The 9,317-nt window shown below is 31.7% G+C and overlaps 1 protein-coding gene across 1 annotated transcript; it reads left to right on the top strand.

Moving 5' to 3' along the window:
• Positions 1–60: 60 nt before the first annotated feature.
• On the top strand, positions 61–8,490 carry LOC132554587 (uncharacterized). Its single transcript, XM_060218911.1, has 11 exons — positions 61–104; positions 1,051–1,146; positions 1,699–1,775; positions 2,649–2,737; positions 3,103–3,911; positions 4,107–4,251; positions 4,731–4,836; positions 6,027–6,131; positions 6,772–6,879; positions 7,200–7,383; positions 8,248–8,490. The coding sequence occupies exons 1-11, from the start codon at positions 61–63 to the stop codon at positions 8,360–8,362; spliced, it is 1,878 nt and encodes a 625-aa protein (XP_060074894.1). The 3' UTR covers positions 8,363–8,490.
• Positions 8,491–9,317: the final 827 nt, after the last annotated feature.

Here is a 9,317-nt window from a genome sequence, read left to right as displayed (position 1 = left end):
GTGATGAGCATTTCACAGTATCAGTGGAAAGCTTATCATTCACGCGGTTAGTTTACAGTAATGGCTGCCAAGAGCAGCGATGGCTCATTAATCATTACTGAAAGGTAAAAAAATGGTCTCACCATTAGATGTTGTTTAGTGAAAAAAGAATCAGTTTGGCAGTTAAGCACCATCTCATGTTTAAAGTCACTATTTTGGTTGGAATTTAATACAACGAGCTATGAGTCGAGTTACTTCAAACCCATCACTGCTGATCTTTGAAAATACTCTCAGTTTTCAGTATGAACCACATATTCAACCATCAGTATATAAAGCTCTATAGAACAAACTGTCTTTGTATCGGGTATGGTGCAATACCACACATAGGTAATAGTCCTGCACTTGAGGGATAGTTACTGGTTGGAGTAATCAATTATTTACTCATATGAAGGATCATTTTAAATAAGAGACACACAAATTATTAGCAACAAAAAAGGCGAGAGCTAAGAAAAGATCAATATAATTGTTTGTGCTAAGAATAATTGGCACGTAAATCATAGATGAGATGTCACTACACTATATTTAATCTAATCCAAGGCTTGACAAAGTCGTCATTTGTAAGATCAGTAATTTTTAGGACTCAAATATTTCAGTTCTGGACTTGTGTTTTCTTGTAGGACTCTCCAAAATTTTATGAACCTAATATATCTCTTAGTATTGGGACTTTGAAAATTTTTGAACTAGTGTTCTGGATTGCCTGAAAAAATCTTACAAAAATTACTAAATTTAGCACAATATATCATTAAAAATTTTGAACCCACATGTAAACAAATTTTACGATTTCACATAGATCTAACTAAAGCACTTGCCAACAAACTTTAAAATTCTTCAATAGTTGAAAAAATCAGAGAGCCTAACATTAATAAGTATTATAATAACCAATATAATTACATTGTATTACATCTTTGTATATTATTTTTACTGATTCTTTGATCAAATATTTGTATGCTTATACATAGTGTCATGGATTCCAGTGAAATTGTTAAAACATTTTTGTTGGGCATGTTTCAGTATAGAGATTTTATTGAAAACTCTTGAAGACATAGAAAGAAGAAATGTTCACCTACAGAAGCTTTGCTGTGCAAGAAAAAAACTATTCAAACCTTGGTAAAATATTGATATATTATTCTTATTCATTTCAGATGTTAAACAGCATTTAATTGATCAATGAAAATATATTTGCCTTGTGTGGACATTATCTCCCTTTCATTTACAAATGCTTTCTCTTTTAAGTTGTTTAATCCCAAAATATGAAAAATTGATTTTTTTAAAATTTAATAAGACAATAAGATGCATGAATATGGAAAATGTTTTGTAACTGATTATAAACAAGTATTTGTTTCCATGATTCAGATTTGCCTTTCCACTCTTTTACATGTAATGTCTGTATACTGTCTGTATATATTGTATTGTTTAAACAAGAAATAAATTCTCTTTTGAGGATTGAATAAACAACAAGGTGAAAGATTATGTAAAACATATCATGACAGATTTCAAACAACAAATTTTATGTTTGATTACATTGATTCAGAAGAGAGCCCCACCACCCTATCGCCTCCTTATGGGCATTTTATATAATGAATATGAAAAAAATATTGCCAAATCATTAAAACTTTTTAATGAAGTAAAATGTTCACTTGTTATTAATTACTTGCCTAGGCCACGAAAGAAGAATGGAGATACAGAGACAGTGGAGAAAGAAAGTGATGTTGTCCAGGCTAATGGCCAGTGCAAAGGTAAACTGACCAGTAAGAACACTAGAACCCTGGCTGTTAAAGAAGGACAAAACTTTACAAGGAAATCATATATTAAGTAAACAGGTTTAAGAAAATAATTATAGAATTTTCCTTTCATATATGTTTTCATAATTATTGCAAAGAAACCACAATCTCACGTTTTCACATTTTCAATATTTTGAAGTTTAAGAAACTCAACTTGCTGCTATAGTTGTACTTAAAAGAAAGAAATTTAAGCTTTTGATCTTTTAGATGTCCATGTCCATGTCAAGTAATTCCACATATTTCCCTAGCTGTTTACGGAAACCACCAAAGTTCTATATTTGTAAAATTAAAGAAATCCCACATGCATATATATAAAAAATAAGGGAAACCCCAAAGTTCTATATATATAATTAAGAAAACCCCACACATTTTAGACATGTAAAAAATAAGGGAAACCCCAAAGTTTAAAAAAAAATTGAAAATTCAGAAAAACCCCACAAGTTTTAAACTTTCAAAATGTAGCAAACCTCATTAGTTATAGATATGTAAAAAATTAAGGAAGCCCTTTAAGTCCTACATATTTGAAATTAAATAATCCCTTGAGTTTTAGACATTCAAAATTAAGAAAACCCCTAATATTCCAGATACATCAAATAAACCTGATAAATTTTAGACTCTTAAAATTAAGCTAACCCCATAATCATAAGACATGTAGCATTGAATCATCTCATATTGACTTTACTATTCATTTTGTCTCACATATATTAACAAAATCACTGTACCTATTATAGATTGAAAACTTTTCATTCACTTGATATTGTAATAACATCACGTGAGGCCAGCAAGGAGGAACTGTGATAAATTATACAGCTTCTTGTACTTAAACAGATACCCTTACGTCTACTGAAATATCTGACTTGGCCATGATGGAGAAGATGCTATCGAAAGCTCAAACAGCTCGGGAGGTCCAGCAGAGGGTAGGTGCTTCTGTTGGAAATTACTCTAGTTCTTATTTACTGCAATGGTTCTTGCATGATGTATTGTTGTAAATATCATTTGATTACTTAATATAAAACCTGTACAAAAATAAATGAATAATATTTTCGCTCTTTATCAGGCAGGCTGGTTAGCCACATATTGATTTATTTATTATTAATTTGTGAATCTCTTACCCATGGCAGTTTTAATTTTCTGCAGAATATTAGTGTTAATGTTTCAACTGTATTGTACTTAAGTTAAAAGTTTAGTCTATCAAGTATCTATAAGTAACACAGTTTTTCTTTCATTTCATTGTTTCAATAGGGAAAAAGAATATATAAATAAAATATCTATCTAATTTAAGATTAAAGAATCAGGACGAACCAAAAAGCCTAACTTACAAGGTAAAAAGGGAGACAATTCGACAAATGGTTCCTTGAAGGGTTCAAAACCGGACTCTGTGCAAAGTGATAGTCCTACTGTTGAACCATCTGTCAACAATCCCACAAAGAAAACTATGAATGAAAAAATGACTGATAATTCTGGAAAAGGAACAAACTCCAAGTCTCAAGGAGATCATTTTGCTCCAAAATCTTCAACCACACGCCAAGACCTAGGTCGAAGTCAACGTGGCAGGTCTGCTGGGAGGGTGTCATCCAGTGCTGTTATACGAGGAGGGAAGAAGGTTGTGGCAGCACATTTAACTGCTCCATTTCAGACAAATCCACGTCTTTCCATTCCAAAACGACAGGTTGAAAAACGTATATCCTCAGGTGCTAAATGTAAGACTGTTATTCCTTCTCAGACGAAATCTTCTTTTCCATCTAAAAAATCAGCCATGTCTGCACAACGTAGTTCTGGTGCTGTCGAGAAAAAAACTAGTATTGGTGCTGTTGAGAAAAAAGCTGGGGAAGACAATCTTATATTTAAAAAAGAGAGTGAAATCACAGAGGAAGTTGAAAAGACTGTTGATGATATGTCTAGTGATGACAGAACAACATCTGCTCACAACAGCAGTATTGAATCTTACCAGTCAAAAGACCAAGAGGAGGAAATGTTCGTTAATGCCAAACAGAATTTGGTTGTAGAAAAACTTGGAAACCTTAAAGTGAATGATGAACCAGATACACAAGAGACCGAAAAGGATAAGAGATTTTCTCTGCTAACTGATGGGTTGGTATTAATAGTTATACAATTATGGTCAATATTATCACAAATGTAATGATTTTTTTTATTCTAAGAATGGCAATAACATAAATTCTGGCAAAGAAACAGGTATTGTTACATGTTCAGAACTTTGAATGTGACTGTGATTTTTTCTTGAGAAGCTAGTTTTTAAATTAATTTTTTTATTGATGTTTAATTAAGGAAAAAGCTGTCAATACCTGGTAAACTTCGCAGACTATATGCCAGTAATGTAAGATTAAGAGAGAAGATGAAACTACAGAGAATGACCCAAAAGGTGGATGCCTGCACAAGTCGTCAGGAGTTTTTGTCCAAAGTTGAATCTATGGTAATTATCGAGGGAAAGATGCTTAATCAGGAATTTGCTCTAAAATTTGCATAAAACTATAAATTCCATGAACCTGGAGAATGAAATGCTTAACCATAGAGCTTTTCCTGAAAGATAAAGGATTGCATATCTGGAACTGAAAAAATACCTTTTGTGAGGATATTTTTTTCAGAAATAATCAGTTTGAGAGAAAATACTGTAAAAGATACATAATTTTGAGGTCAAGGTCAACTTTAATAATAATTTACAAAATATCCTCTTATGCTTTGTCCAATAGCTTAATCAGATTTTATACATAAAAATATATGACTTGTATAAGCTAACATGCATAAGTTTGTCGTTATTGTCGATTGTTCTATAGCAAAGCAATAATTAAATATATTTCTTAACACAGCAGAGGCTGATTAGACTATCTATATAGCCAGCTCTGTGAGACACTTGAACTATAAATCGACTTAACTTTGTGCCTTACATTTTAGTTTGAGTGGAGTGAAGCTCAGAGTGTGGGGAGAAAAGTAACAGCCATCATCAATATCTACACCAATCTACTGCAGCTTCTTAGTGATCTTGATCTCAGAGACACAGGTCAGCTTTAAGTCATACACAACATGTGTATTTGTCCTCGGAAACAGGTCAAGGGAAACAAGAAACTTGCCATATCCCTCTACCCAATACTTTAACCATTTTACACTACTACACAAACAGGAGATATTTCTTTATCTAGGGAAATATAGGTTACAAAACAAGTGCTTGTTGTTTATGGTATTTTTTTCATTCCAGTTAGTTATTTTTCAAAAGTTACAATTAGCACAAGCTTCAACCGCAAGTTTGTGTGACTGGTTTCTACCACAAGAAAAAGAACGATTCTACACATGGAAACGATTGACTTTGTTGATTGACTTTGGTTACAATCCAATAATATGATTTGAAGTTAAATGCTGCTAACTAATATTAAAAAATGACAATTCCAGAATTTTTTAGAAAAGTTATAATTCATTACAAGAAATGAACAAATATAGTATTTTCAAGTCCATTATACGATAGAAATATGTATGAAAGTAAGATGATAACAGGAACAATATAGAAGTATTTTATTATGCACTTGAATTTCTGTGAAGCGTCCAGGTGTTATACCATGTGTGGTTTATTGGTGATGTTAAACAACAGTTGCAATGATTAATCAATGGGACTTGTGAGTTGAATATCATGTTCAACGTGTGGTAGAATATTATTTGTAAAAAACATAAGCTATGATGGAGGTTTAGCTTAAACGGAAATCTAATGAATAACACTGAGTTGGGAAGGGAAAGTGTCATGTACAAATTTTAAGTACAATAATAACAGGCTCTACCCACCTCTCACCTGATTGGCTTGACAGAAACACCTGAGTACAAGATGTGTTTTAGTTCCTATACTGAAGTATGTTCCTTGAATATAACATATCATTTTCTTCCATCTTGTTGTATAACTGGACATCGTAATAGAAATACAGTGTTTTCTAAACAGTCAGCCTCCTGTCTGTCCTTTCTGTTTGTTAACATAGAAAAAAAAAAATTTCTTCACTGTAAAGTATAATTTTTTTTCATTGGTGATGATTAAAGTAAGTTTCCATGGCAAAGGAGAACAGATAATTCTGACTCCCTGTTAAGTGTTGTGAAATATAAGTGTTTTTATTTCACTTTTGTCATATTACTAGTGATAGATGGAAATGTATGGAAATGAAACAACAGAAAATTTGTACATATTATTATTATGTTTATTTTCTAACACAACAGCTGACACCTGGTCCTGCTATGATGTGTTGCGAGCTAGAAGTCTCGTGGAGTTTATATTGACTGTGTTCTATAAAACAGAGGAGGAAAGACTTAAGTTTAATCCAGGTTTGTCATCTTGGCTCACATTTAACAAAATATAATAATTCATTGTTCTTCATCTGTCACGTCCTTTATAATAAAAACATCTGTGTTCTTCATCTAAGGAGGTTCAATAATAATAAATTTTTTTTAAAAAATTTTATTTTTCATTTGAAGGGGCCTAAATATCACTGAATTGGTAGAGTATTTGTCTAATAAAAATTGAGATGAATGTTCAAGTTTTTGGTGCAATCCCTTCCTACAATTCATAGAAAATTGAGATCACGGACCATTCTGTGGTTGTGTCACCTTACCCCAATTTTTCTACATAACATGAGCAAGCAAAGTAAAACAAACACCAGCTAGTGTAAAGGGACCCTGCTTCAATTTGACCTTTGTAGTTCACAGGGCAATAAATCAAGCAAATTACACAGTTTTCATCAGCAACATATTGAAGAGCGTTGAACTGACATGCAATTGTTGGGATATTAAAAGTTTGATAAGAAAAAGTATATCTGTCAAAATCCAACTGGCTTGTTTATGCAGATAAGATAAAAAAGATGTCAATATTCATTTTGGAAAAAAATTAAGATGATATTGAAACTTTTAACTGGTTGCTTATTCATGAACATCATTTTTTTCTTGTTTTCTTTTTTAACTTGTTCAGATATATTATCAAGCATTGCCTGTGATGGGAGACAACTTCCTGTTCAAGTTACTCTTCCACATGTTCCTTTTACATCACAGTTCTGGTCACCAGCTTCCATTAAATTAGGTAAGCAAAAATTGTTGATATTTTGATCTTGTGTAGTTTTCAAAAGTATCTTTTTAAGATCAAGAATTATTTTCAAAATTTGTGTGATTTTGTGTGCTTTTCAGTTAATATTTTAATCTTTTGTAATTTTCAAAAGTATTTTTTTGAGGCCAAGAACTGTTTTGAAGATTTATGTAATTTTGTGTGCTTTTCAGTGAGTTTCTAACCTCTTTTATCCATATCTGAATGAAGTTTTATGCATTGGGAGATAAAGTAAGGATAAAGCACCGATGTTCTTTAGAAAAAATAAATAAATTGAAATAGTTTTTTTTTCCTTTCAGATCCTTGTGTTTATAATACTTTGTCCAGACCCAATAACTGCCTGCAATACAAGAGTTCACGAGATCTCGATCGATACATGAATCTTGTCTTCCAAATCCAGTATGAGCATCTGCAGCTAAGACTGTTGGATACCATAGCAACAAAAGCGTTACCCATGTTGAGAAGTGGACACTACCAACCTAGGTGAGAATAAGATAGGTTAAATATCAACAAAATGTGTAAATGTATAAAGAGGGAATTTCTTTTGCTGTAAAAACATTATTTCTTGTTTTGGGTTTATTTTCACTGATTCATGGATACCTCTTAATCCCACAAAATGTAAGAATTTGAAGAAAAAAATAACCGGGTTATATCTATCCACAGATGAAAAGATGATTTTGCTGTAATTGAAAATTTTCTCACCAGTACACATTTTTAAAATGGTGTTAGTCATTGTACAGTTAAGAAATATTAGTCTGAGCATTAAAAAAATAATATTGTATGGGGAGACATAAAACAAATCTTGAGAACTAGGCATTATGTACTGCTATGTGATTCAAATGCATAAATGTGCCTTCTTATTAACCTGCATGCCATGTTTTGATTCATTCAAATAATGGATTATTTCAGAATATACACATGCTCTTGATAGTGTTCTAAAATTATCTGATAAATGAAAATTATGAAATTGATTTAACTATTGGGCTGCTGCAACTCCCCTTCTGGATTTTGACATTTCTTTTGATCACTTTGGATTTATCTCTGCCGCTTTCTAATCTTCAAAATTTAGGTCCCTAGCATCAATGACAAATCCCAAAAGAACAAAAACGTTATGTGATGTAGTTTGATTTATTGTTTGACTCTACTGTATCTGACACTAAGTTATTGAAAGGTGTTATTCACTTGTGTTTTTTATGCAATCTTCAAGAACATGTCAAACAGGAACTTATTTCAAAATATAATTAGTTACATAGTAATACAGTTACTAATGATCTATAGATGCATACTTTTTTTTAAAAAAAAACACGCCCTAACGAAAAATGAAATAAAAAACTTTTTTTGTTTTAGTGAGACGGTCAGGATGTTCCGGTCGCTGTATTCAATACTTAGCTCAAACAAATCTTTCCCTGTGATAGTCAAAGATACAATACAAGAGCTGCAGGAGTCTGAGGAAAATACATAAACTTTTCCATGATGTGATAAAATTATGTTAACAACTTCTAAATATTAGAATATAACAGTTTAATCATATCATTGTAGGTTTTGTAATGGGTAATTTCATTTTGCAATGAATCAGATTCATCTTATGATAATCAGACTCAATGTTAATTTTGTAGTTGTTCTTTGGAATATTTACACCTTCTCTTTAGATCACTTACTCCATTTAGGCTTTGTTTATGTGCTTGTTGATTGGGATGGATGGATGGTGGGGCGTTACTGAATAAGGATGCTATACATGCATGTATGATTTCATCAAAGAGGGAAAGTCAGCTTAGATCTTATATCGATGCAGTTGTTTGGTTAGTTGATATAGTAAGCAGTTTTTGAGAGATTGCTTTGGACGATGTGGAAAAAGTAGTGAAACTGATATCGAAATGGAGATTACACAACACACGCTTGTGGTATATATATTTTTTCCCATAAGTTAGTTATTTTTTAAATGTTACAAAAAACCATAGGCTTAAGCTAGTTATTTTATAAATTTACTTACTAGAAAAAATACTTACTAGAGTGAATGAAATATCATGTATAGAGTTTGTGTGACCTGTTTTCACCGCAATATAAAACCTTTTCCAGAATGGGGCCATTAAGATAATACTTTTATATTGAAATGCCACTAATTAATATGCAAAAATGGCAATTTCAGAAATAAATGGTGATATTGTAACTCACTGCAAGTTAAAATAAAAGTGAATTTGTCTGTTATCTTCAAAGCAAAATTAAGAAAAATAAAGAAAAAATATGGACAAAGGTCAAATTATTACATAAACAAATGTGAACTACCCGGTATGAGCTTATTGCACTTTCTAAATATTCTATGATTGCCTGAAGTTCTCTTCAATCAAAGTTCATCCTGTCAGCCAATCACATGTGGTAGAACATTTATGTTTATACAACAACTGAAATAATTAGTTGAT

The sequence above is a fragment of the Ylistrum balloti genome, unplaced genomic scaffold (assembly GCF_031769215.1).
Source record: "Ylistrum balloti isolate Yb309-2 unplaced genomic scaffold, AGI_CSIRO_Ybal_v1 Utg370416, whole genome shotgun sequence".
Classification (NCBI taxonomy): Eukaryota; Metazoa; Mollusca; class Bivalvia; order Pectinida; family Pectinidae; genus Ylistrum; species Ylistrum balloti.
The sequence above is the reverse complement of the archived record's forward strand: the minus strand, read 5'-3'. Positions and strand labels throughout refer to the sequence as shown.

Excerpts from the sequence above, each read along its gene's own strand:
- LOC132554587 (XM_060218911.1), top strand. The coding sequence starts at position 61 with ATGGCTGCCAAGAGCAGCGATGGCTCATTAATCATTACTGAAAG. Across the intron at positions 105-1,050 it reads TCATTAATCATTACTGAAAG|TATAGAGATTTTATTGAAAA; the intron begins GTAAAAAAATGG and ends GGCATGTTTCAG. Across the intron at positions 1,147-1,698 it reads AAAAAACTATTCAAACCTTG|GCCACGAAAGAAGAATGGAG; the intron begins GTAAAATATTGA and ends TTACTTGCCTAG.